The following is a 27,457-nucleotide window of genomic DNA, read 5'->3' on the forward strand; positions in this document are numbered from 1 at the left end:
ACAGTATCCACTTTTAAGCATGCATGTTTTAAAACCTATGAGATTTGATTTCATGAGAGAAATTATGTGCCCTTAGGGGTTATTCTTGTTGCGAGACATAAATTCCAAACCGTTGAGAAATATCCAAACTTGATGACACAAATGGAAAAAACCTCCAATTGCAAACACACCCACCCACACCTACACAAAAAGCCAATAAGAGTTCAAATTTATGATCACTATTTATACAATATTTTGAAATGGCGAGACAAACAAATCATTCCACACCAAGAGGATGCAGTGATGCTGGCGGCTAAATGACTGAGTTTAGGTTTTCAAGGGAATTATTTGACCCATTCTGCTCACGGTTGAAGGATTGGGTCGAAGTCTGTTTTATTTTTTTTCTGAGAAGACAAGCAAGCAGCACACCTTGCACCTACCTACTGGAGTATCGTATGACTCCATGTTGGGAGATAGTAAAGCTAATTGGTAAGGGAGAGAGGAGGAGTACAAAAAAGACACAAAATAAGCTCTATGACAGCAAAGACTGCTGTAACAGAGAAAACCCATTTAAATATAGATTATATGTATAATACTGTGTAAATTTAATACAACTGACTCTTGGTCTTTTGGTTGCTGTAGAGACTAATATATGAGGCAATCCATAAAATCATCCATTAGGACTGTTATATTAGTGTTAGCCTTGGACAGCAAAGCAGTTTGATTTGATTGATTTCTTAAATACAAGCAGTTAAGCACACAGGCAGAACTTAAGCAATCTAATACTATACAAATGTTATTCCTTGACTAATAGATGAATTTGATTAACTCCTCACCTTGAAATCTCTGTATCCTTCCCTTTCCGAAAGGCATGGGCAGGTTCAGGGGGACGTAGTGCTCGTGGTTGCACATGACACGCAGGAACTCAAACTTGAACTCAAACAGTGTCTGCGTTTAGAAACACCAGATGTGTCAGTGAGGCAAATAAATCTAAAACAGAGCTCAAACACAACCTCGTCCAAAACACATTAATCTAGGCTAAAGTGTGAAAAGGGGACCGAGCATTCGCTGCCACGGCCCCAAAGTTTTGGATCAGTTTTGGAGCTGCCTGTGGAGCTCAGACTGCCAAAATTGGTGACATCTTTTAAATCACCTTTTTTTTTTTTTTAAATCACATTTTTATATACACAGGATTTCATCCAATTTGTTTCTACCAATCCTATTATTGTGTGTTTTATACTTATGTTAACTTGTTTAAAATCATGTCTTGCATTTTATAATAAAGATAATCATCATCATTGTCAGCATCATCATCATCCTCATCAACTTTTGTCTAGGACCTTTTTAAAATAAAGTGTACAATGTGCTTTAACAACCAAATAAAAGCAAACATCATACTCATACAAATAAAAACACATAAAAACAAGAAGGCACCACAAGGCAGAAAGAATATAGAGTAAAATAATATAATAAAAATAACACGATAAAAGACAAGCAAGTTGATAAAAACAAGAAAATTTTGAACAAGCTGGAGACATGAAAGAGACCTTTGGTTGATGCTGGAATAACGAGAGTTACAGTAATCTAAATGTAAGGAGATAAAAGCATGAATGACTTTCTCCAAACTACTAAATGATAAAAATGGCTTATTATTATGTTATTCTTCGTAAAGCACTTAGTGACACTTTCAAAACATGCATTATAAATAACTTAAATACGTAAGCAATCTAAATGATGATTATGATTATTATGAATTCAGTATATGAACAATGGAATGACCATGTTAATAAACAACAACCATCACTGTACCTTGGGATCTCCAGGCACAAAACAGTTGATATAGTTGTTGATCTGCTTGAAGATAAAGCCTCTGTCCATCAGGGTGAAGCAGCGCTGCAGAATGAGATGAAAAAAACATTACACCAACAAGAAATTTACTGAGGATTTTACTGTATGTATCTCTGTGGTGACTGCACTGTATAAATTGTCTTGTGCTTCTCAGTCCTGCAACCAATATTGTCAAGAACTAAAAGTCTCAAAACTAAAAACCGTAGATCCTGACCTTGGTGAAGACCGCCAGGCTGTGGTTGGCGTTCCTGGCAGCATCCAGGTTGTCCTTGTACTTCTGAGTGATGTGTGGCATCATCATGTTGACCAGAGTCTCCACAGTGTGATGGAAGGAGGCCGAGAAGCGCTGATTCCTGGACAGCTGAGGGGCAAAAACAGGTCACTGGTACAATGGTTGTTGTACATAACTCTTATAATGTAATACAACCCAGTTTCACCACAGCGCCACAGAGGGGGGTTTGCCATGATTTAGTCACTCCCTCTCCAGTTTGGTTTGACCTACACTTGTGGAAAACTATTTGTTTCCACAGTGGTCTCTAGATTACACAGGGTTATGCCAGTGGAGGGTAAACACAGGGATGTGGTTGGTTATGGGGTACGAACAAATGCAACCAATTAAATGCACAGCAGTGTGGGACAGACTGCGGACACAAAATGCTTTGACTGTGGTACTGTGGCTGTCCGCAAGACTGGGCATGTTGTAAACTATAGCGAACCACTCAAGCTGTAATAAAGCAGGCAAGAGCAGACACCTCTGTGAGTCATGTCAGATGCACGTGTTGTGGCAGACTTACCTTCACTTTACAGCTCTCAATCAAGTACTGAGCCATGGACTTGACTAAGGCTTCAAAGAAATACCACGAGTACTACAGGGCAGAGGCAAAAAAACAAATAGCAATCAGTGAACAATAGAGGTAATTCACCTCCATGACAATTAAATACTGTGTAGTCAAATAAATCCTTTAAACGGTACAAGTGTGTTACCTTGAGCAGCTTGTTGCTGGTGAGGAAGTCGGTGGAAGGCTTCAGGATAGCAGTCATGGCTTTAGCCAACTCCTCATGCACTGTTCTGGTGGTGGAGGCTGTGTGTGGCTCAGTCTTGAATACATACTGCACATAGAGAGCCAGATCAGTTCTCTAGTACTACAAAAATGTATAAGATATTGAGGAGTTGGGATATACAATATGAGATGAGCTGTGAATTCTACCTTTACGTATGATCTCAGGTAGTGCTCCAACCCCTCCTCATGGCACTGGGCAACGATGTGAATCATGACTCTACAAGGAAAAGCAAAGCATGTCAGAGGAAACATATTTGTACAGTGCTGGAGGCTGGAGGTATAATTAGTTGTCAGGTCAAATCATATACAGTAGACAGAGTAGAGGCGACTAGAGGCCTCGCTTATAAAAGGTTCTTACACACAAACGTTATGCTCAAAGCAAAATCTCACAGCAAACGTTGGGTTTCATACAAAAAAAAAAAGTTATTTATTGAAAAATGCTGTTGAAGTTTTATTTTTATGGGATATAGCAAAAGCTACTTTCTATAGGTTTCCATGGCATGAACGCTAAAGATTTAATTCCAGTTTGTTGATGTCAGGTGAACCTTGTATCTCCACAATGCCAACTTTTCAGGAGCTAAGCAAAGCAACCTTGTTTTTAGCTTGATAAACCCAAGGATAGTAGAATTTTCTCAACACATGTAATCCTTCAACTGAAGTGAAAACATGAAAATCAGGAATACTGAAGTTACAAGGTTTTCACAGGACAGCAGCTGTTATCAGAATTTATCATAATTGAAATAATCCTACCATGGAATCTGGGATTATGTCAAAGATATATATATTTTTTAAATTAGACCCCGTGTCTCAACACTTGCCTGGTGACGTTGACTGCCACATCCTCTTGGGTGGCGCTGGTCAACACCCGAAACAGCTGATTCAGGATGGTGGGCAGGAACTTGATCATTACATGACTCTCCATGGCATGAAGACTCTGAGTGCCAAAATGGTGCAATATCGAAGAGTTATGTATGTGAAGAGTACAATCCCATAATAGAAAATGACTAGCACATTGTGGACTCATAATGAGGAGATTAAATGTGTAAAACAGTGATGTCTAGGGTTTACATATTGCGATGGGTTAGGATGTAATCCAAAAGGGAAACATTCCTCTAGCCCAGGTGCTTCAGGTCATATTCCATCAGACTCTGAATATCCTCGCTGCTCCGACAAAGAAGAGTGAAAGCTAATACAGCATGACGCAGGAGGAAACTAATCTAATAACAACAACAAGAGGACATGAGAGAACAGCCTTGTGTTAATGGCCCACACCTTACGGTCCAGTTCCTGGAACAAGGCAGAGCGTGGCCACCGGTGCATCGCTGCCTGTGTACAGGACACCAACACAAGGCCCGCCAAGTCATTTGGCAAGCTGCCAGTCAACACGGCTGCTCCGCCTGACCTCGCATTTGACCCTCTGGCCATTGTTTGTGCGCACCGTCGTGTTTACATTAGCACCCAAGAGATACACTGAACCAAGTGTCTCTCTCCATGTCAATGTCCAGCAGCGGGGACAGTGGACTGAGATTCCCATGGATTGGAGACTACAGTCATGTTAACATTGTCCCACCCTGCCCCGAATAAACAAACACTGATTTCCAAATATCCCAAGGAAATCAGAGCAGAGATAAGAGAGTGAGTGATGAGTGGCAGCTGGGCCATCAGCACCACAGAGGAAGAGTGAGATAGAAAGAGAGAGAGAGACAGACAGACAGGTAAGCAGACAGCTGGGACTGAGACATGGGAAAAGGGACCGTTCCACCTTAGTCTTTGTGTTCTTGTGTCATTGCTTTACCTTCAGGTATTTGACCAGTTCTCCTCCTGATACTTGGGCTGCAGATGTCGTGCTCTGACAGTGGTGAAAAAAATTGTGCAAATGTTGATCCTATAGAGGAGAGAAATTAAAGCAGAATGCAGGAGGTTATTTCAAGCTGGGCTGTAATGAAATCACAGCATGAATTCAGAAGTGAGAAAACAATTTCAAAGGATGCAGACTAAATCACTACTTTAACTGGTTAGCAGCACTACTACAATCATAGTTTACTAAACAATAACTGACCTGAGTGTAGACAGTGGACACAAGGTGACTGGACACCTTGAATAAAGGCTTGCCTCCATCCACCCATTTGATTTCAGGACCTGAATGCTGCGATAAAAGAAACAGCAAAACAAAGATTGGGGTTCCAGTGTATATTCGTTAATATTCATGCCACTATCTCTACAGACATGTGACCAATTGCTGTAATTTTTCATATCCCATTAATAATGTCACATTTTTAACACTGTGGGTTGTGGCTCATGGCCCTGTCATCTCCAAAACATCTTTACAAACTTAATAGCCTTCAAATAAAAAAGAAAGGACAACATAACCGTATAACCCCTGAGCAGAGGACCAAGCCATCACCTTTAACCACTTAACCAAATCTTGGACGTCCTCACTTCGCCCTCGGTGAAGGTGCACATTACCTTGCTGACTCCCTCCTGACAGCTGAGGTATCCAGCAGGCAGGTTGGCAGCCACAGGGACGTGACTCTCATTCATGATCATCCGGCCATCCTTCAGCAAGGGGAGCCAGGCGTAACCCACTGGGGTCAGGGACAGGAGAGAAGGTTATCACCCAACGGCATGGCACAGAATACACAGAAGAACCACTTCTGGCACAAATACCAGTCAAGGAGAAAATAGAGAGAATTTAGTGCAAATAACTGTGTAAGTCTACGGTGAGATCTAATGGAGATTCAGTGTGCTAAGGTCGAGGGCTTACCTTGTGCCTCAACCATATCTCTCTTTTTAGTGCTGGCCTTGCTGTTGCTATCACAGCTGACATGGTAGAAGGTGAAGAGCAGATGGTGTTTCTCATGGAGCTGGGTTGGCAGCTCGATCTTAAACTAAGCGACAAGAACAAAAACACAGAGTCATCGGATGAACAAACAGACATGCTACTGCCTCATCCGCACACCACACATCGCCGAGGCTGTGTGTGTGTGTGAAGTCGCTTGGCACGGGGCGTCTTACCTCATCGTAGAACTCGGGGTTGTGCTGGTGATGTAATACTGCAGCAAAGGCATTTTTGGTAAACAAGGGTCCTCCAGGTCGGCCATAGATGCACTGAGGAGTGATTACAATAGTTAGTTGAGTCCTGTGACTGGCGAGGTTCTACTTTGTCCTGAAACTCGGGAGCAGGGAACACCGCCAGGAGATATGTGAATATGAGTTTACCTTAAGTGAAACAGCCTCCTCCTCATCTGAGTCCTTGAACTCAATGCAGACAGCTATGTTTCTAGCCTGAGGACAGACACAAGGAGCAAAGCTGACCCAGTTAGACACACTACAAGGGAAAACTTCTGCTGCAGATTTCAAGCAAAGTGTCTCTGCTAAAGAAAGTTAGTCCAAAAGCTGTGCAGTTACAATATTTATAGTGTACTGTGTGTAAACATTCTTAACATTAATAGGAGACAAAAAAAAATCCTAATTCTATTTCAAGTGTAAATGAACCTCTAAAACAACACTGTAAAGTCAATGTTTATAATACCTTTGCGAAAGACTTTTGGCTGTCATACTTCAAGTGCTTCGGGTAGACATAGAGGTGATTGTTGTAGATGGTGAAAGGCTGGGAGCATTTGGCTATGCACGGCACAAACTCCTCCACTTCAAAGAAGATGTTGGTCTTCTCACTGATATCAAACTGCTTCACAGGAATGTAGGATGAGGTAACGCAATCTACACACAGAAGCAGGAGGGAGGGAGACCAAATAAACAGCCTGCAGACAATGTGACCAATCTGGCCTGCACAGTGAAAGCTTTCATCTTTCATGTCGGCTGGATGTATTGAATTTGGAGGGCTTACTTGTCAAGTCAGGGGCTACATTGTCAATGGTAACATCTAGGTTTCCTAAGATTACAGGCAGCTTGGCCATCTTCTCTGGCCTGAGGAAAGGAAGGAAAATAAGCACCAGTTAAGCCTTTGTTATCCTCTACCTAGGACTAAATGGAAAACAGGCAGGCAGCCTGGAATTGAACAGGACAGAAGTGTATAGCACAATATTTGCAAAGGTGAGCAAACGTCTTACAGTCTTTCAAAACTAACATGCATTTTCCAAAGTACAGCATATAGGAACATAGTTTCTTTGTTGAAGCTCAACTCATTCTAACAATTACTGATAATAGAGTGCAGTGTGACAATCACTAATAGGAGTGTTACTGACTTTCTGAAGTCAGCCAGCAGTTTGAACATATCGTCGTTGGACAGCTTGTTGCTGTCCTGTCTGTAGAGGGCGGAGAAGCGCGCACTTTTGTCCAGCGTCCCTGAAGCATCTTTGAACAGAGGCCTGGAGGAGAGGAAGGTTGAGTCAGAAATACCTCTCACATCCCTCACATACCTGTCTCCCTGCCTGTATGAACAGAATGCCTGGGCTAAAGGGCTGTATAAATAAACTGACTTGATATTGAAACTTGACTTGACTCTATGAACAGAAGTCTTTGGATGTTAATTTTTCACTGGCCAGAGACTGAATACTTGCAGTCTTCCTAAAAAGCTGCACTGCACTGCTGTGTGTGTGTGTGTGTGTGTGTATGTGTGTGTGTGTGTGTGTGTGTGTGTGTGTGTGTGTGTGTGTGTGTGTATGTGCGTATTTAAGTGCTGTTTCCCTAATGGAAAAGTACATAAATTGTGTGATGAAAAGCTTACGAGCAATTTTATTTTTCTCAGTTAGAAATAAATCCAAACAATTCCATCTCTCACCAGACATTACACACACACACACACACATACAGACCGGATACATTTCTTCCTTGTTAAAGAACAGAAAGTACCTTGCTGCCCAGGCAAAAGGCATCCTGTACTGGCCTAACCGGCTACAAGCCAGCTTGGCGTTTTTCAGAACCTTCTGTGCCACCTGGTGGAAGAGAAGAAGAAAGTGTGATTGGAGCCTCACTGCTCAGACACACACAGACAAAGATGGCTCTCAGCACTTTCAGCACTCTAACATATTCAGCATGCTGCCAATCTTAACACAGGTACACACATAAGTCTCGAGAACATGCACTCCTTACACACACACTCTTCCATGTACGTGAAGACGGACACACACCCAGATACACAGATGCTCAGACACTCACTCCCTTACACACATGCACAAATGTATTTTTTCTCTCCTGAATCACATTACTACCCACTGTAGCCTCTCCATGGTGCATAACCACATTTGTACAGCCAAAGCCAATGTTTGTGTTGAGTGTTTGTGCGACTGGTCGGCAAGGATGATTTGATCATCTATCATGTGGAATAATCTAATGGAATCTGCTGAGCATGGGGCGACACGCCGCCTGGTAAGGAGGCTGCTGATCTGTGTGTGTGTGTGTGTGGGTGTGGGTGGGTCAATACCTTGGTGGAGTCTGAACTCTTCATGTAAGGCTCGGCACAGTGGGTGATTCCCCCCTGGAGGACCTTCTCTACGCGAGCCACCAGGAAGATATCTGGGTGTGGGCATGTTACGGAGAACACTCCCTGTGGTGACAACATGTTCCAACAGAAAATGTTAGAAGAGATATAAATATGTATGTCCAGATCTTGATAGGAAACCAGTGCCACATCAACATGGTGCAAGCTGCTGAGCTGGGTGGGATACTGGATCCAAATCTGAATAAAAACAAGCATTGTCTGGTTTTCACAAGCGGGTCAGGTTTTTGGAGGTTTTTTTTACCTGTCTGGGATACTGCATGGCTGCCTCTGGCACACTGTGGACCAGTCGCTGCCCCCCATGGAGCGTGTCCCCACCCCCATTCATGTACTGGCTGTTGGAATTGGCCACCATGCCCCTGACAGATGGGTGGTTTAGGTCCACATGGAAGTCAGAAGAGATCTTTCTGCTGTTCTGGATGTCAAACAGTGACAAAGTGACATAAAATGGCTCCACCTGGAGAAGGAACAGAAGAGAAGCTGCATCAGATACTGTAACTTCTCATTTAGACTTGTGCAGTGACAGCAATCTTTTTTTTTTTTTTTTTTTTTTTTTTTTAAATCAACCAGTGCGCCTGATCAGGACACAATACAGTAATTACAGATATACTGCATCATGTACAGTATCTATTCCAATTTAATTTCAGTGGAGGGAGCTGAGTGAACACACAATTCTTCCCAGTGCCTGCTCGCCTGCTCTGTATTTGTGTGTGTGTGTGTGTGTGTGTGTGTGTGTGTGTGTGTGTGTGTGTGTGTGGGTGTGTGTGTGTCGTGACGCAGTGTCTCTGTGGAGACGGAGCATGTTGAGTCTTTAATAGACAGTTTCTGCTGGGAGGGACAGCAGGACATCAGACTCCATTAGACAGATCCTTCGCCATTACTGAGCTTCTAGCCTGGTTGCCATGCCAACCTAGCCCTTCAGCTCCACAAATAATGAGGGGATGCCATCCGGCCAATATGACAAACCATCACATCCTGTCATTAGCCTCGTTATTCAGGGTGGTTAATGATATTTGTGTTATTCATTGTGGCCAGAAAAAGATAAATCTTACATTCGTCGTTGGTCCCTCCTCGTTCTCGGCCACGCAGCTTTGCAGATTGAATGAGAGGTCATTGCAGTTCACCAGAATGCGCTTGCCAAACTTCTCCTCAAACTGCTTTATGTCCGGCTCGATTCCTGAGAAATCTAGTTTCTGAAGGAGAGTAAAAGGGAGGCTGTTACATCACATTAGGTAATGTTAGGTTTTATCTTATTAGCACAAGGGAATAATTGAATTTCTCTGTGCTTTACATTTAATTACCTGTGTGTCGGGGTCCAGGGTGAACAGCTTCAATCTGGTTTCGTTCCTCATCTTGGATTCAATATCTCGTGCGCTCTGAGGATAAGACAGGTACTTTCTCATTCGACTCAAACCGCAACCTTGCTCAATAGGCAGAAGCACTATCCAAGAGGTTTTCATTTTCAACTGGTTTTATCATTAGGACAATTCCTTTCATTTGCATCCATCTGGAAATGAGGCTTCGCATTTTACAAGCTGGTCAAGCTGGGCCCAGCGGTGAGAGTCAGGTGGTACCAGCGAATACGTTTCAGTGCAGCACAGCACAACCTGTCAAGCTGTTTTCCAGCTAACTGTTACCACCACTTTCCATGCACATATGGCTTAACTATAGCCCGCCACTCAGCATTATAACAGCATATGAAGAGTTTCCTTCCAAAACGCCAAATATCCATTTTGGAAAAACTACCTGAAAGTCATCAGTCAATATTTCATTTCAAAACCACAGAAGCTTCTATCCTCAAAACACCTATACTGTGCTTAATGTCCAGGTATGCATATGAATACTGACATTCATTTTGTTATAGTAGGTGTCAATTTTTTCCACTGATGGATATTTCATCTTGGAGCGAAAGTCTATCTAGACACTTGCTCCATAGCACCCTGACGTCCAATTTGCAGATGTTGCGGTTGTTACAGAAGACCCAATGTTCTGAATGGAAAAGTCATACAATGGATTTACTCTCTGAAAGGTTTTGGTTTATCACACTAGAACAGCTGTATGTTTAATGTCTATTCAGACCTAAAAATCAAAAAAAAGAAAAAAAGATAGGGAAATGAGGTGTGTAACCAATAAGTATTAAGTATAAATTCAATCCATGTGATTGTGGTAACAGAGGACTTCTTCCTCACTACCTCAGTGAAGGATGGAGATTTCATGGTGCAACTCCAACTGATGATGCCGAAGTCTAGATTCTAATGTATGATCATCCAATTAGTGAAAGTAGAGCCTACCTGAAAGCTGTCCATGCTCCCAGAGGAGCTGTCTGACTTTCCAAGCTCATCATCTAGGAGAAAAAAAAAGAGAAATCATTGGATGCAGGCCAAAGATGTGGTAGATAAACAAACCCCTAGTGTTGCAACATTGTTGTCACTACCACAAAACCTCCTTAATCGCTCACTAACATGTTAAGTTCAGTAAACAGTAATTCAGCTGTACAGGAATCAGTCAGGACTCAGAGGGAGACCGGTCTTGATGCCGAGCTGTAAGAAAGCTCCCAGATCCAAGACACTCTTCAAGCAGGGTTGTTGGGTTTTTTTTTTCCCATGCATAGCGTGATTAATAAAAGCTGAGGAGTTAGGAAGATTAGTGGAGCGTTTTGTGCAGACGCATTCAGCCTCTTTCCTCCGAGCACCAGGCCTCCTATGAGACAGGAGGTGAGTATTAAAAGCCTGGGTGGTCCAGTATCGCATCGCCACAGACTAGACAGAGAGGGCCAGGGAAGAAGCCGGGGAGAACTGAGCCACAGCTAATGGAAGGGGGTGTGGACCAACAACATCTGATTTATACACACTAAGGTACGTACGCTGATGTTAGAGTAATGATGTGTTGATCTGCCTGATGTCCAAGTATGTTTGCAGTTATTTTTGATATAATCACTGAAGTTATTATTCATCCAAAGAACTTGGATTACAAAATAGTAACATTTCAGCTCCTAGAATCAGTTGTATTTACAAAATATTGAGAAATTACCAATAAGCAAACCATCCAAAATATATCCAAAATGGATATATATCATTTTGGAATGAAGCCTTTCATTCTGTATGTGTAGACCATGTTATCTGGACTAGCTCAGCTATTTTTAAGAAGCAAAACCCTCAATATACATTCTTTACATACTGTAGCAGGAGCCAGTGTGAGCATTAAGCCAAAGACAACTGCCTTTGTCTATGACAGATTTCAGTCTGCAAAAAAGACTCTTAAGTGAACCCTGGATATTTTCTTTATATTACAACACTATGAGAAGCACTTCCAGGTTTGAGAGAAAGGTGGATAATATTTTGACAGGGCTAACACAAAATATAATTCCTTTTCTTGTTTGTGCTGTTCATCCCACAAGCCCTGGAAAGAAATGAACAGACAGACAGACACACATACACACACACACCATCATGAATGTCTCCATTCCTCTTCTCCTGCATGGCGATCTCAAAGCTGCTGTGCAGGATCTTGTTGAGCGTGTTGATCCATTCCTCCATCTCTCCTTCACTGTCAGCAGCCAGCAGGTAGGTGCTCTTATCCTGCATCTTCAGCTCGAACGCGAACCGCCGAACCTTGTTGTTCTGCAGCAAAAAACACAGGAGAAACAGAGGAGATTAGATAAGAAGAGGAGGAGAGAGGACTCAGTGAAAGCACCGCTGTTTGAGGTCGTACTGGATTTCAGTGAGGGAGTTAGAAAAAGCAACATGAATGTTATGAAAGGTCAAGAGTTGTCTGCAATAACGGGACCACACTCTGAACATGAAAACAATTCAAAAGTACAGAAGTACTAGACAGCTCAGAGATTTCTGTTATTGAAAAGTGGGAGGTTACACGAGGGCCAAGTGTGTGTTAGTGCTTCATACTGAATGATTGATTGACTAAGTTTAGTTTTTCACATTTGAAAAACAAATGCCCAACTGTGAACATGGCAGGGGCTGAAAGAATGTTCCATGTCACTCTCCAAAGTTAACATCTAACTCGCCAGAAGGCAGTAGATGCTCAGTTTTATGATTTGTTTCAAGGATTTCCTACGAGAGCTTTATTGAAAACAAATCCTATCCTCTCCCTCACTGGAAAGTGTATATTTCAATTTGTCATGTTTTGGGATTTTTAGATGTCAAAAAATTTATTTTTTTGCTTCGATGAAGTGTGCAGAAGCTGTTTTACTTTCTTAGTAGCCTTCTACCTTTCTTCCTCCTTTTCTGAGTCTTTCTGTGTGTGTGGCGGTTTTCCTATATTAAGTAACTGTCATAAAAGCCCTTTGAGCCTACAAAAACACTGTGAATTTGCAAAATGGATGGGTGTACATACAGTAAATATTCAATCCCAATATACCGTACTCAAAATTCCATTATTTAGCTAATAAAAATCTACAAAAAGTGTGTCATTGTTTTGGAGAGAGGTGGGCAGCTAGACCCAGACGTAGTTTTACTGCCACAGAGAGCGAATGGAGAAAGCGAGTTGTGGAGGGAGAGAGTATTTCCATATGTGTAACAAAGCCTCCCGCTCTGCCAGGACTGGAGCAGAGATTTTTCTAAAGAGACCCGGGGCTGCTGAGCTGAGCGGAGTCAACAGTACTGGGCCGGAGCTGCGGAGTTGAACTACGACCTCCAAACCAGCCAGGAAGAGTGATGTCACTGTCCCATTTGGGCTTTAGCATATCTCCATTACAGCCCATTCATAAACCTACGACTGCTGATTCAGCCACTGCTGCGACACTGCCGAGGTTTTTGTCGCTTATAGATTCCAATAAAACATCCAAGCGGTGTTTCTTTATAGGGACGGGGAAGTCGTCTCATTATTATTGTCAGCAGTCAGTGGATTGTTATGCTGCGGTTATCGCTATAGCCTGGCTGAACTGTTGAAACAGCAGAGTGGGAGTAATTGGGAGGGAGAGTCATTATCTCAAGGCTTGCTGAGTAAACATGAGGGTTTTATTTTATTTTTTGGCGTGGGGGGGGGGGTGTTTGGGTCAGAAATAAAACTGGAGTCTTGATCGACGGAGTTATTCTAATCGTCTGACAGATAGGAAGACCGTCTTACTTCCCTGAATAGCATCGTTTCTCAGATCCTCAGTGAAATGAGTCCATTTAGACAGTGAGTGAGTAGAGAGGGAAACTCTGGTGGGATTCGATCCTTGTAGGCCAGCGGGGACGCACATGTGGTTCCAGATACAGGAGGGCATAACCACCCCGCTCTACCCGAGCTACAGTCATCCGTTACACTCCTGCTTAACCTGCTGGGACTGCAGCTGTGCAAATTCATCAAATATGGCAGAGGAGGGAGAGGAACCAAGACAGGGTTAGAGGTTAGATGCTCCCTCCGATTCCGTTTCAACAATCGTGGAAAATGTGAGCATAGGGAGAGGAGTGAGTGCGGTTAAAGGGAATGGCTGGACACTCAGACGGCAGGTAGAACAATTCAGGGCGTGTGTGTGTGAATGAGCGAGAGAAAGACCGAAACAGAGAGAAATACAGATAGAATTAGCATGTGATAATTGCTTTTGTGTGTTTGTTAAAAAGCCAATATACACTCACACACACAAAGGACAGAGTGTGCTATAGCAGCTTGAGGCGGAGTGTGACATCACTCCACATGCCATTACAACAGCAGAGTTAAACATCTGCAGATCCACACCTAGAGCAGTTGCTGCGGTTGAGACTTTAACTCATATTATCTTTTACGTGTAATGTGTCAACTCAACAGAGCAGAACATGATATAACCGAGGCCGCGCAATGTGTTGACCGACTTTAGGGCTAATTAGCAGTAGTCTTATCAACGCCAACACAGAATTTTTTTATTTTTAGATAAAAGTAAAGGCTCTGTGTCATAATAAAGGGATAATTGACTATCTCCTGCCAGAGACTGATGACAGAATGGTGCAAAAAAAGCTGCTTGTGAAGCTCAAAGTCACATCACACACAGGAACATCCTTTCCTCTTTAAAGAATGGACCCTGAGGAGAAAAAAGGCAATCTGTTTTTGTCTCTCATCTGACTGGACTGAAACCTCCAAACCCCCTAAGCCATTCCAAGACTAAATTCACCCCCGGCAGTCCTGGCCAAACGCTCAACCTCCATTCTCGTAACCGATTCCATCACAGATATCTGATGAATGCCAGCTGAGCGGCTCGATAAGTAAAAAAAACCAGGACCTTTCCGTCTATTTGCATGATCGACAGATAATGAGGCATCCACTGAGAGTCAGCAGTAGAGGATGACCTTGGGGAGGGGAGGCGGAAGAGAGAGCTCAGGTTTCAGGGCGATGGACAAGAAGAGAGGGTCGCACAGATACAGGGAGAAACATTTCAGCAGCGGCCCGACACTGCTAGTGCAATTTGTGTTGTCACATCCAATTCTGCCCTGCATGTTGGAAAATACATTTTAAGGGAGAAGAACTGTGGAAAGGAAGTAGCTAGGTATGTCCGTAAACTCAGCTTATTCCCGGTAAATGTTAGTATTTTAACGTCCGGTGGGGATCCAGGCGTGAACCCAAGACCCTGAGCTCCCGAAGCAACAAGACTACTACTGAGCCAACATGGATATCCCGTTTGGCGGGGTAGATAGGGTCGCTACAGTATAACAATCGCTGCCATTCTGCCAGAGGTCAGAGGAGTATTTCAGACTGTACCTGAACCACACCCATACAGGAGTCCAGGAAAATGGTTCCTTTGGGTTCTTTGGAGATCTTCTCATCCTTGTAGAAGTTTAAATTGTAAGAGCCGTCCCCCAGCTGGGTTAGGTGGAAATACCTCCTCTTGAAAGACTGAAACGGTGAGAGGAAAATAAAATAAAAGGCAAAGTTTTGATAACAATTTCAGGAAACATTGCTTGGAAGTCCACATCCTCAATATTATATAATATTAAGTTCCTGGCAGAATTCTACATCCTCCTGTTAAGTGTGTGGACACAAAACTCCTCACCATTACCACATAATTGGTACGCAGGATGTATTCAGTAATTTTAGTCATTTGTACACTTATGTTGGTATCACCACTGGCTCACCCTCATGGTGACACTGATGGCACTGTTCATGTTGCCTTTGTACAGCCAGCCATGCTTGGTGATCCCGCCTTTCTGGGAACCCAGGGAGGCCGTGTCCTGCAGGAGACAAACACATGAGATCAGACACGTTCAAAACACACTCGTACTGTACACATTGCAAAAAAAATGTCCATCTTAACAAGTCATTTAGTTATTTTATCCATTGATTCCTTAAAAGTGAAAAAAATCTACCAATGGGGTGAGATAATTTCTTATTATCACTCATATTTTGAAATAAGGCAAATCACTCCACTAGTATCAAGATAATGTCACTTGATTCAAGGAAATTCTTGAAGCAAACTGATTTGCATTGGAAACAAGTGAAATCATCTCAACCCCACTGGCAGATTTTGTTTCAAGAAGACTCTACTAGACTAAATGACTTGTTAAGTTTGATATTTTTTGCAGTGCCGCACCATCAACACATTTAACACATCCTGCCAAAACCTTGCCTAACTCTGCACATCACAAGGCCCTCGATCCTGTGGTTTGATATGACTTGGAGCCCAGCATGTTGTAGGTCTATCTAAGTCCAAACAAGCAGGCAGAGGAACATTCAACAAACTATGACCATGAACTCAAATAAATATCTCGATCTTCACCGCAGATCCACGACCAAATCGACCCTATCGTCCCTCACGTCTAAGGCGGGTAGCGTGAGATCTCCTCCTTCACTGGCAGAGATCACACATGAACAAACACACGGCTGCCATCTCTGATCCACCGGCTATAATGATCTGCGTCAATAAACCAATTAGGTGACGGAAGAGGAGATGGGGCACAAACTGTGCAGCCCTGCCCTGCTTTAGATCAGCTGTGCATGAACAGAAGAGGTGTCATGAGTGGTTATGCTGCCCGTCTCTGAGGGACTACAGCGAGGAACTGCATCCCAGACACTTTTACACTCTGACAACAGCGAATGGACTTTCAAGATGTCACATTCTAGCATCGATTCTTTTCCTTCAGTCATACAGTAAAAGTGTTGGCAGCATTTAGAATATTTTCAGCATGTCTTGGGGAGCGATCTGAGAAGCATCTGGAAAGGTTCATGGCCTGCTTCTTCTCATCAATGTCTAGACAATATTCACCGTTCCCCAGAGAGGCAGACAAATCACTGGGTTCACTCTCTCTGAACTCCAATTTGCTGCACAACATTTTGTCAGGAAACAGCAAAAAAAAACAAACCAAACTGTTGCATTGCTAAACTACAGTCAGATGGAGGGAAGACTAGCCATATCACACGTGATCCAAAACACACAATCAACTGCCTGTGCTATTAGGCAGTGTTTAAAGTTTCCAGCATTACACTAAATGATTTATTCTGGGGATTTTAGGGGAAGAGTTCAATTCCTTTTCTTTCGTCTGCACAGGCAACCTCGATATCCTGTAGAGACTGCTGTGGAGTGATGGAGGCCAGAGAGAGAGAGGTACAGGGTGAGTGAAGGGTGATTTGGGCAGGATCGTGTCATTAGCTCTGATGAAACGCCCCTCTCCTGTCAGATGGGAGGTGGACTGTGAGGCTGAGCAGGACAAGGCCCTGACCCATGACGACCTGGCACGGCCTCATGCTCTAAAGAAAGCGCTTTCCTCAATCACAGCTGCATTAAACAACACACAGTTAGAGGGAACAGAGATGTTTAATTTGCTCTCTTGTTTGCTCTAAACCCCATCTCAGCATATACTTTACTGCCTATAGGGGGCGCAGTTTGACATCGCATGTGAAGAGGGTTGGTCCAGTCAACTTTCATCATCATACATCTCATCAGGCAGCATGACCTTGTAGCCTGTCAGATAACAACAGTATCATCCACAGCTTTTCATTGTCTTTGCTGCTTTGAAGACTCTCAGCCGGAAAAGCCTCCCATCAAAGTAACGTTTCTATCAGGCGACTTATGAGGCTCCTTGCTGTGCGCTCCCACAAGCCATTCCAAAACCAACAAATACTCATTTACCCAGTTCACACATACACACCCGGTCAGTCACAAAATTACATAAATTAGCAGAGGATGAATAGATCCAAATGTTGTGCTGTCTGGAGCCTTGAACACTTCATCATGAGAAAAAAGGGGAGGAACCCAGAACCTTTTGAGACGATGTGCCAGCAACAAAGTCTTTAGGGCTAATTGCACTTAATCCTTTGCATTAAAATGAGCTATTAAGACAAAAATGCCTTCATCTCTTTAATAACTGTAATGAAAACAGGAAAGCAAAATCCATTCCCCCGGGCCAAAATGATGACTGGAATAAGCTACATTTAGTTGTCTGCAAGTTTTAAAGGCCTAGGTTTCTCTTTGGAAGATTTGATGATTCTGAGTGAAAATGTAATCTGGAAAAAGGATTCCTCAGGTGTGAGATGAACACTGCAACCAGTTCATTATTCTGTCTTGAATCCCAAATGATGAAAAAGTCATTAGAGATTCATTCTACACACTGGTGATGAAGCACAGCTGGATATAAAGTTACTCACCTCATCTTTGTCAACATCCTCATCCACTTCAAACACATGGACAGCCAGTTTATCTGGCCTGGACACTTTGCTGTAAAAATACAATTAATTCCCATTAAGAGGCATCTATGTATTAAAGAGATGACAAAACAACACTCAATAACAAAGTTAATAAAGGACTACAGATTACAGATTACTCCCCCAGATGAGTAGTGTCATCATCAGATAAACGACATAGTAAAAACATAAATAAATGGCACTTTGGTAATTGGTTTACAAAAACCAAGTCAGGTTTCCATCATTAAAGCAAAGAGTCAAAGTTTCAGCCAGTCCTAGTTGGTTGCAAGGTGATAAAGGAAAATTTTCTTTTGGTGAGCAATTTCCCATGTGGATTCACATATTAACAGTAATGAACCAATACTGGCTGTCCTAGATATCCATGGTGATGTTACTAATTTGCTTTCATTTGGCTTTCGTCACTCTGAAAATCTTTTTAACACATGTGGTCTAAAGAGGGGTGACTGAGATAATGTGACTTTTCCTCATGTTTATGTCATCTTTTTTAATAAGGCATTTTGCGTATTTTGCAATTATCTTAATAGAGTCAGGAAAAAAGCCAGAAAGCCAGTGGTAAATGCAAATTCCAGGAGCGGTTAATATCAGCACATGACTGTTGGTCGACGTGTCACGGTGCGCATGCTGGAAAATGAAAATGAGCCGAAGGTAAATATCACTATAACTGGAAATAGCGTGTAGATTTAAACAGGGAAACCACGTCACAGTGTATTGTTTTAACTTCCCTAGAAGCTTCCAGAAACTTCCCGAGAAACGTGACAAAACGTTTCAGTGTCACTGTCATCTCAAGGTTATTCCAACATACTGACAGTAAAACTGATATTCTTTAGGGAAGAGGCTGGAGCCGATGACAGTCTCCCGACAGCGAGGGTGGTTTCCACACGGGCAGAAATCAAGGAATATTTAGTGTGACGTAAATAGGAAACACTCTATTGTTGTAGTGAAAACCCCCCCCCCCCGTGTTTCCTTTTAATTAAGTCATGACAACATCTTTCCAAGAGTAGGCTACGAACAAAGGTGACAAGGGTAAACTGACAGCACTGAAGATATTTTGTGTGATTGTGTGGTCGCACGTGTGTTTTACTTTGAAATCTCTGGCATCCAGGCATCACACCTGGTAGTTGTTCTTACTTGCCCACCAGCAGAAGGATGTCATGACACGCTACCACATTACCTCAGTGCAGATAGTGTTGTGATTGTTTACGACTGACTTACTTTGGAAGTTGTCGAAAGTCCCCAGAATAGTCTTCATACTTGTAGTTGACGACGTGCCAGTCAGAGTTGTAGGTCTTAATGCACTGAGAAAACACAAGGGGAATCAATGAATTACAATCCGCTCTCTAAATAGGTCTATAACACACGTCATCCCTATACTGTACAGTAACGTGGGGCTGTGGTATAATATAATGTAAGGTTCTCTAGTCTAACACAGTTTTACAGTCTGATAATCCTCTTCTCTCTGTCCAATCAGATTAGAGCGTCTGCAGGAAGAGGAAGAAAGGGAACCCTCAAAGGGACGGTTCATATTTGAGCAGATAGCTGGCAGAAATTAAAACCTTCCACGTGATTTAGTTACAAAACAGTGTTGACTTGTGTTGACATGTAGTGGATGCTGAAATATTTTCTTACAGTATGCCTGACATGAATCACAATGAGGCAAAATCACATTAAAACAGCTGTTTTGAGCACTTAATTGTGGACGCTATACAGTGGAATCCTGAAAGATCATCTTTTAGATACAACAAGTCATAGTCATTGAAAAAAAGCAGGTTTAAGGTGAGTGTGCACACTTGCACTGACCACATAAGTTCACCAGCATAAACTGGGAGGGAGTGTATCTCTATCTCCCTGGTTTGGAAAGAAGACATCTGTTCATTGTTAAAGCCAGCGGTGATAGGAACAGCACACTGGTATCTATTATACAGAAATGCGTGCCGTTTACAAGAAACGCTCTGACAGGGAGTCTGAATGCAACCTGATCGGGAGAGCGATAGGAAACAGAGAGGCTCTTGCTGGGTCGATCTCCACAGCTGTCCCGGTGATGTCACGCGACACCTGACCATGAGGATTTGTATCTTTATGACTTAAGACCGGACTCCCCTAAATGCTGACCTTTGACCTGGAAGGTGAACTGCGAGCAGCCAGTTGGCCTCTGGCTTAAAAAGACAGTGAGAGCAGTGTGCAGGGGCCGGACAGTAAAATACTGTGCAGGTTAGGGGAAATACATTTCCCCACACACAGCAATAATCCACCATATTATCCACACCGACTGGAAATAATTCCCAAGTTTAGATGTTTGACCAGACAAATGATCATACTGACAAGCATCAAGACCGCAGTTGAACTATTTGAAGACCACAAAGCAAAATCAGACATTTTCAAGACTCGGCACAGACAGGCACTATAAACAAACGTCTGGAGAAAAATACCAGAAGTTTGATAGGCCTGTGGATTGTGGAAATTAATTGCACTTTATCATGTCTTAGTCCCCTGGCATAAATAGATGTTACTGAAAGAAATATAGTAGAAATTGTCCAGACTGGACAGCCTCCAATAATGAGCCGTAATTAGCCCGGTTGCCAGTTACTCAACAATAAAACCCCATTGTGTCACAAAGTATACACTAAGTGAGACGGAAGCTCTGTTTAGTTGGACGCATTAAATAAACATTTCCACGCCTCGTGATCTGCTGCGGTCTGCCAGGTCACAACCTGCATGATGACTCACATTAATGTCTCTATACTGCAGCATGTCAATATGTGTGTGTGTGATGCAACTGCAAGTAATATCACCTCTCATCATCAGCAGCAGATCCAGATCCATTCTCTCTGTCAGTTTTTTGGACCAGACTTTCCAGTTACTGCCATCAGGTTCTTGCTATACACTTCTCCAGATTAAGTATTCATTCACACCCATTGTAATCTGTGTGCTTAATTCTACACTTGAATGGCCAGTTTGTAATCTTTTTGTAGTGTTTTTACTTATTCACTATATTTTTTACTTATTCACTTGTTTTTATGTTTTGTGAATTTGCTGATGTATGGTTTTTGAGTGTTTATGCCCAACTGCAAAACAATTTTCTCTCTCTGAGACAATAAAGATTACCTTGACTCGACTCGACTTGACCTTAGCGTCTATAAAACCACCAAATGCTCAGGTCAAAGGTGAGTTTTTATTGCTCTGAAGTGGGAGCCTACCTCTTGGACAAACAGACTCTGGGCCTCCTTCTCTGCATTTTCAGGCACTGTAGGGTAGAGGGTTCTTCCTTGGCGTCTCAACGTGGAAATCTGTGAAAAAAAGTGAGAGTTTATGGAAAAATTAAAGCACATAAAGCATAGGAAAATTACGACTGACAACAAATCATGATCGACGCTGAAAGCGAAATGAAAACAAAATGTGGAAGGCATCTCTCAAACCCGACACCTTTTCCCAGCACTACAGTATGTGGCCTCAGCTGGACATGATTGCACTGAGTGTTCCTCTAAATATTATTCTACGCTGGAGAACGGGCTGAAGTCTTTCTGAGGGTTCAAAGGGGCAGAGTGTGAGGGAGGCAGGATGCTCGTCCATATTGTCAAGCTGCAGGACCCACGGACACACCCAGAGTCTGGCTCTCTGCCACCGGTGTACAGAGGCTCTCGGAGGAATCAGTATCTCAGCACCTCTAATGCTTCCTTTAAGCCTTTTCTAATGACCAAAAGCTCCAGTCTGCACTCCAGGCACACAGCAAGTTCACAGAGGGGATTCAAAGCTCAAGGCTTTGCTGTTACCTGCAGTAATAGTAAAAGTACCCAAAACACATAATTAAGCGAATAAAGTATATGCTCTTAGGGTTTGTACATTAAAATGAAAATAAACAATTATCTTCTCCTTTATTAAGGCATTTAATTCACCAGAATATTTCAGTAACTTTCACTGATAGGACAGCTTTCCCATTGTGAAAACATCCACTTTGAGTCATTTTATAATTGACTTATCAGTGAGACTATTCTAGAAATTCAGTGTTCTTGATCTAGTATGTGGGAGGATTCAAGAACTACAAATATTGTCTTAAGCGCCTACTGTTGTTCTTCACTCACTATGACAAGTTCATCCCAGTTTGGAGTGTAACCTAGTTTCGAGCCGTGTTTGACATACAATATCTCATTAAGATGGAGATTCCTCCTGATAATAACTGTTAAAATAAGTGTTTTGGAGCTCTCGTCTGACATTCGACCCCCTGGGGATTTTTCTTTACAAGAATTTCACTTGCAGGAAACAGAACACAAATAGCACCTCACACCCCACAGCAGAGAGGACTTGCAAATTGCAGCAAAAATATAACCAAACAATAACAAACCTCAAATTCCACACTTGACTCACATCCATTTAAAAAACTCCAATGGAAATGACTCCAACAGTAAATCATAATGGAGATGCCACAGTGGTACCTGACTTCCAGTAAAGTATATTTTAAGATTACAGCAATGGTCCAAAAGTGAAATAAGCAATTCAAGACAGCAGTAAATCTCACAGGCTCATTCCTGGACAACTCAACCAATAGGTCTGTTTTAGCTATTATATAGAGGCTTTTTTTCCCCAAGCGGCTCTCTGGAAGCTGCTGCCACATTTAAACTTGCTCTGAGTAAAAGACTGAAATGAGCAACAAAATCACCGCCAGGTCTTGGGAGGATTAATTTTTGACTCTGTAAAACTAAGTACATTTGACCGAATGTAATCCTTGCTGGCAGGGATGGAAAAATAAAATAAATACAGCCACTAAGAGAGTGCAGACAGTTCAGTTGACATTGGTAAAAGACACATGTGAATACTAGCTCAGTGTTGGTTAAATGCTTGTTACCTGTGAGCATCTAACATTATGGACACAGACAACACCTCTAATCTTTTAGCAACACCTTTCATTGAAAGGGTTTGCAGTAGAAATATGTTATATGTCATTCATTTATAGTCTTGCAGATTTAAGCAGTCGAAGCTATAGTATTTTTGACCAGTGACTATACCTGAAGAAACAGAAAACCAAACCATCGCTACATTCTTCAAGTGCTTACCTCATCAGATAGTCAACCCAATGTGCTTACAACACCCACATATTACAAAATCCAGAACAAGTTTGCACTATCTCAACTATAGCTATTGCTAACGGGAACACAAGTAGCCAATCCCAAGGAGTTTCCCAATGTAACACTATCCATGATTCCTCGCAAACATCAAGAACATGGAATAAAGATAACTCCTCTTTATTTCTATCATGAAATCATGCAAATAAAACGTTTGTTAATAAAATATATTGTACAATCCATTGTTATAGTAATATATAGTTATACAGTATATATATATTACCATCTTAAAACACCATGAAAGTGATTCCCCTACTTAAAGAGAGGTATATAAAGCTTCCTTAGATGCATCTCACCGATGGTATATGATGCTCAAGTACTATCTGCAGTAAGGTTGGGCTCAAGCACACGAGAGGTAAAGTAATAAAGGGCCATAAACCGGCCCCTATAGCTTACTACCCCAGTCACTTCAGACATGTGCAGCTCAACAATGGCTTCATCATAACCTCCAGTCATTTCCCTAGCATCTATACATGTAGATGCTTGCCAGCACTGACAGCAAGCATAAGAAATTAGAAGCAGGGTTCAACGTGGAGCCTGAGTGAAGGGACAACATCAATTTATATGGTCTAGGTTCAAGACCATTTCAGGGGAACTGATTAGGTTTAGGAATGACAAAAACATAATTTCACTGCAGTAACGTGTCTATATATGTGTTTATTGATATTCAAAATAGTGACACACAGGTTGGAGCGAGAAACTGGCTTCTTTCTCTTTGCTCCCCTGTTCCTCTGAGCGACCTTGCATTTGGTGTTAGCCGGAGCGCCGGCCGTGTCAACTATAACAAATACAATACCGAGCTCGTATTTGTGAACCTGAGGTCTCCCCTTCCTCTCCACTGGCCAGGTTTCCTGCAGGGAGATGGTAATCTCTATAATCTAAGCAGCAGAAACAAACAGGCACGGAGGTAAGAGGGAGCCGGGAAGTGGGCAACAGGAAGCATTTAATTGGGCTACGAGTCGCCAGGGAGAACCATGGGATCCTCCGGTCAAAAGAGCCCAAGAGGAACATGGGATACAGCTGCACATTGACATTCGGTCATTTTATTGGTAATACTATTCTCCATGCTGAACCTAGCTTGGACCCAGACACTGTGCTGAATTCTACATGTGTGCTTCTGGACATTACCGCCTCACATTTCCTGGTGTCAACTTGATATTAAAGACATACAGCATGTGGTGTTATCAAAACCATCCGGCAACTGTGAAGCAAGTGCAGTAAAGGAAAAGGAATAGTGTCAGAACATTCCTGAAGGTAAAGTCAGCGACAGGCTTTACGACAGGCCCGGTGTTCACCTGGAAGTGAGGCGGGGAGCGAAGGGGAGGGCCTCCTCTCCGTAATCCTGGACAGATTTTCCCAGAAGACACACAGAGAGAACAGGGAGAGAGACCTGCGCACAACTCCCTTGTGCCAAGAGCCCTCTGATCAAAACCAGATGGAGATAATATAAACACTGCTTCACATGTTTTTCCCTAAACAGTTAACTCGCTGTTCTCTGAGATACGATTTGATAAAAAGAAAAAAAGCTCCAACAAACGATTTTGGATTGAGCAGTGGGAGTAGAGGACAAGGTAGAGGCCTGATAGCGGTTTCTGCTGCTGAGCAACTGCCAAAAACAGGATTTATACACCAACTGAGAACAACTCACAGACAGGTACAGTGGTCAGAGGAGCTATTTCTGCATGCTCTAGCCTTGATTTATCACCAAGCACTATACACTTAGCAGTGTCTCTCTGTGTGAATGAGCACTAGCAGTACCTCCCCAACATCGAAAGGTCCTGACACAGAAGCAGATTGAAAGCTCGCTTGAACAAGAGCTCAGAGGGGCCTGAACAGATGTTAGGTTCGGTCAATGTGTCTTCAGTGGGGTTTTTTCCCCCTCAGTCAGAATCACCTGTCATTCCCTTGACAACGTACTGTTTGTGCGTAAAGCCGGTATGTCGCAGACAGAGCGGCACACTGGAACAGCGTGATATAAGAGGAGACAAAGTCAAGGCTGCCTGGCCGTCACCGAGCACCCCAGCTGCCAGGCCTTCACCAATCGCCAAGCTCCTTTAACAACCCCGGGCTTAATCCGGTGCCAAACCCAAAGTTAGCAACACTCCTTTTTCCTCTCTTCTCCTCAAAGCCCCCCTCCATTCTCACTAAGGAGAGTTTGCACAGTGCGGAGAGAGAGTGCTGATTGGGAGCTGGTTACAGATTCTTTGCTCCAAATACAGTGAGAGGAAGCATTTTAATGTGCATCAATAACTATTTCACAGTCATATTACAAATTTGAGATAAACTCCCTACGAGTATATAATTACAGTATATGACATTTAGAGAGAGACCAGTTAACGTGTTGAATAAATCAACAAAATATCACACTTCTTTATATTGTCTTGCTCTCTGACACAGGCATTTGGAGGAAAGATGTTAAAGTCATCATGGTCTGTGAAACAAAGACAGCTCTCAGTGGAGGGAAAGCTGTAACAATAAAAGCCCCGACTCTATGAAATTTCCTCTGGACCGTGAGACAGTGAGGCAGGGTCAGATGTGAGGATATGAGGATATGCAGTACGTCTCATTGCTGCTGTTGGTAAGGACATCTTTCAAAGTGGTCTCACTTCCCGAAGCGCCAGCACCGGGCCAGATTTCCATTTCAGATTTTCCATCCCCAACGTGGAAAGTTTGCACGAGCGTACGTCCTGCAGAATGGGGTTAGAGATAACCCTTCCTCTGTCACAACATAGGAGGCAGAATGAGCCAATTAAACAGATGGCCCTTGACCCCTCTCTCGCTACAGCATGGAGAGATGTAAACAAAAGGAAAGCGTCTGCGAACGACCCCGCCCAGCACTCACAACACGGGCCTGAGCCGAAGGGAAAGACTGCAAAAGCCAAACAAATACAACAAAGAAAACACGCAAGTGGGAGGGGAACTAATGATGCAGGGCAGATAACACTAAAAGGCATGACCTTGTATGGTTATGGAGCACATTCTCGTAAAGACCTTTTCATGACCTAGAAGCCTCTCTGTTGCATGGTGAAATATCTCTATCTTTGCCATTAACACAGACCATTTAGTGGACACTTTAATCCAAAGTGCCTGAGCATTTTTAACATAAGTGGCCCAAATGGGAATTAAATCCCCAACCCTGGCAGTGCTATTACCAGCCATTGAGCTACACAGAACCACCATCTTCATGTTACTTATAAATCTAAAACCTTACTTACTCCTTACTAATACAACCTCTTGTCTGTGGCTGAGGTGGTGCTGGTGTGAAACTCACCTGGAAGTCCTCCAGGGGGAACTGCAGCATGTCTCTGAGGACATCGCTGAGGATCTGGGTCTTCCTCTGCACCAGCACACTTTCATAGTCCAACGGCTCGATCACCTTGGGTTTCACCTGGGAAAACACAGACGAGGCACTCTGTTACACACATACACTGCAGTCTGATACTGACCAAGGGACACATACATCAAAAGAAAGATTTATTTGGATGACAGAGTGATGTATCCCTCGTTGCCTGGAAATCTGAATGGATGCACTCTACAACTTTGCTTCCAAGAGGATACTGATACCCACAAAGAGAGAGCCTGAGCAGGGTGGATGTCGATTCAATTCAAAACATAAACTGAGACTACAATTCACTTACGAATGATAGTGCCTTCATTTTCAACATATTTCACACACCGGATATAAGAAACCTTTTATATCTTTTTCATCCAAAATTTCCACTTTGGCAAATTGACTGAATAGAAAGTGAATTGAACCCTTCCCTTATCCTGGGAGACACAGCGGTGGAGGGAGGGAGCTCACCTCCACTGAAACTCCACGCTTACTAGTGCCGCAGTGAAAATGGAAACTATTCAGTTCGTGGAAAGTGAAAGCCACGTTCAACGAGAGCAAAGAGGGAAATCTGGGAGAAGTGATAGCGGTGCAGTTCTCTCCTGGGTCGAGCTGCCTGGTTTGACAGAGCACAGCATCGAAAATGCACCACAGATGTAATAACAATAGACTGGCATCCCGAGGCAGGATTTTATCTCTCCACAAGCTAAACATTAGATGGGATGATAGTCAGATGATTTGGCCTACTATGGACCAAAAGAGCAGAAAAGTTCCCAGTCCAAGCGTTCAGAGTTGACAAACAGCATGCAATAAGTGAAGCATATAACTACGTACAGGAGCAGAGAAGAAGCAGAGAATAGACAGAATAGGCTCTAAACACATCTTAGTAAATCTAGCTGTACTGTAGCTTTGGCCTATACTAACACATGCTATCTGTTAGATACACCATGACGGCCTATGAGAGCTCCATCGACCCATAGAGAATACATCCGCCTCAGCACTGGGAGGGACATGATGAGCTCATCGCGCCGTGACAGCCAGCACACATCACATCTCTGTC

The 27,457-nt window shown here is 42.9% G+C and overlaps 1 protein-coding gene across 1 annotated transcript in view; it reads right to left on the minus strand.

The window, feature by feature from the left end:
* LOC139933029 (dedicator of cytokinesis protein 9) overlaps positions 1 to 27,457 on the minus strand; it is a 72,812-nt gene that overhangs the window by 14,118 nt on the left and 31,237 nt on the right. Inside the window, exons 2-30 of the mRNA XM_078286252.1 lie at positions 26,338 to 26,454; positions 21,147 to 21,236; positions 19,165 to 19,247; positions 17,896 to 17,965; positions 15,390 to 15,485; positions 15,016 to 15,150; positions 11,792 to 11,966; positions 10,638 to 10,690; positions 9,648 to 9,722; positions 9,399 to 9,539; positions 8,591 to 8,803; positions 8,272 to 8,394; positions 7,701 to 7,783; positions 7,094 to 7,216; positions 6,736 to 6,815; positions 6,421 to 6,608; positions 6,108 to 6,173; positions 5,904 to 5,996; positions 5,653 to 5,776; positions 5,355 to 5,473; positions 4,948 to 5,034; positions 4,684 to 4,773; positions 3,707 to 3,822; positions 3,036 to 3,105; positions 2,812 to 2,937; positions 2,622 to 2,693; positions 2,042 to 2,188; positions 1,789 to 1,872; positions 816 to 927 (exon numbers count right to left, since the gene is read on the minus strand). Of these exons, the coding sequence (XP_078142378.1) occupies positions 816 to 927; positions 1,789 to 1,872; positions 2,042 to 2,188; positions 2,622 to 2,693; positions 2,812 to 2,937; positions 3,036 to 3,105; positions 3,707 to 3,822; positions 4,684 to 4,773; positions 4,948 to 5,034; positions 5,355 to 5,473; positions 5,653 to 5,776; positions 5,904 to 5,996; positions 6,108 to 6,173; positions 6,421 to 6,608; positions 6,736 to 6,815; positions 7,094 to 7,216; positions 7,701 to 7,783; positions 8,272 to 8,394; positions 8,591 to 8,803; positions 9,399 to 9,539; positions 9,648 to 9,722; positions 10,638 to 10,690; positions 11,792 to 11,966; positions 15,016 to 15,150; positions 15,390 to 15,485; positions 17,896 to 17,965; positions 19,165 to 19,247; positions 21,147 to 21,236; positions 26,338 to 26,454 (3,151 nt within the window). The remainder of the gene's footprint in view (positions 1 to 815; positions 928 to 1,788; positions 1,873 to 2,041; positions 2,189 to 2,621; positions 2,694 to 2,811; positions 2,938 to 3,035; positions 3,106 to 3,706; positions 3,823 to 4,683; positions 4,774 to 4,947; positions 5,035 to 5,354; positions 5,474 to 5,652; positions 5,777 to 5,903; positions 5,997 to 6,107; positions 6,174 to 6,420; positions 6,609 to 6,735; positions 6,816 to 7,093; positions 7,217 to 7,700; positions 7,784 to 8,271; positions 8,395 to 8,590; positions 8,804 to 9,398; positions 9,540 to 9,647; positions 9,723 to 10,637; positions 10,691 to 11,791; positions 11,967 to 15,015; positions 15,151 to 15,389; positions 15,486 to 17,895; positions 17,966 to 19,164; positions 19,248 to 21,146; positions 21,237 to 26,337; positions 26,455 to 27,457) is intronic.

This window comes from Centroberyx gerrardi, chromosome 10 (genome assembly GCF_048128805.1).
Source record: "Centroberyx gerrardi isolate f3 chromosome 10, fCenGer3.hap1.cur.20231027, whole genome shotgun sequence".
NCBI lineage: Eukaryota > Metazoa > Chordata > Actinopteri > Beryciformes > Berycidae > Centroberyx > Centroberyx gerrardi.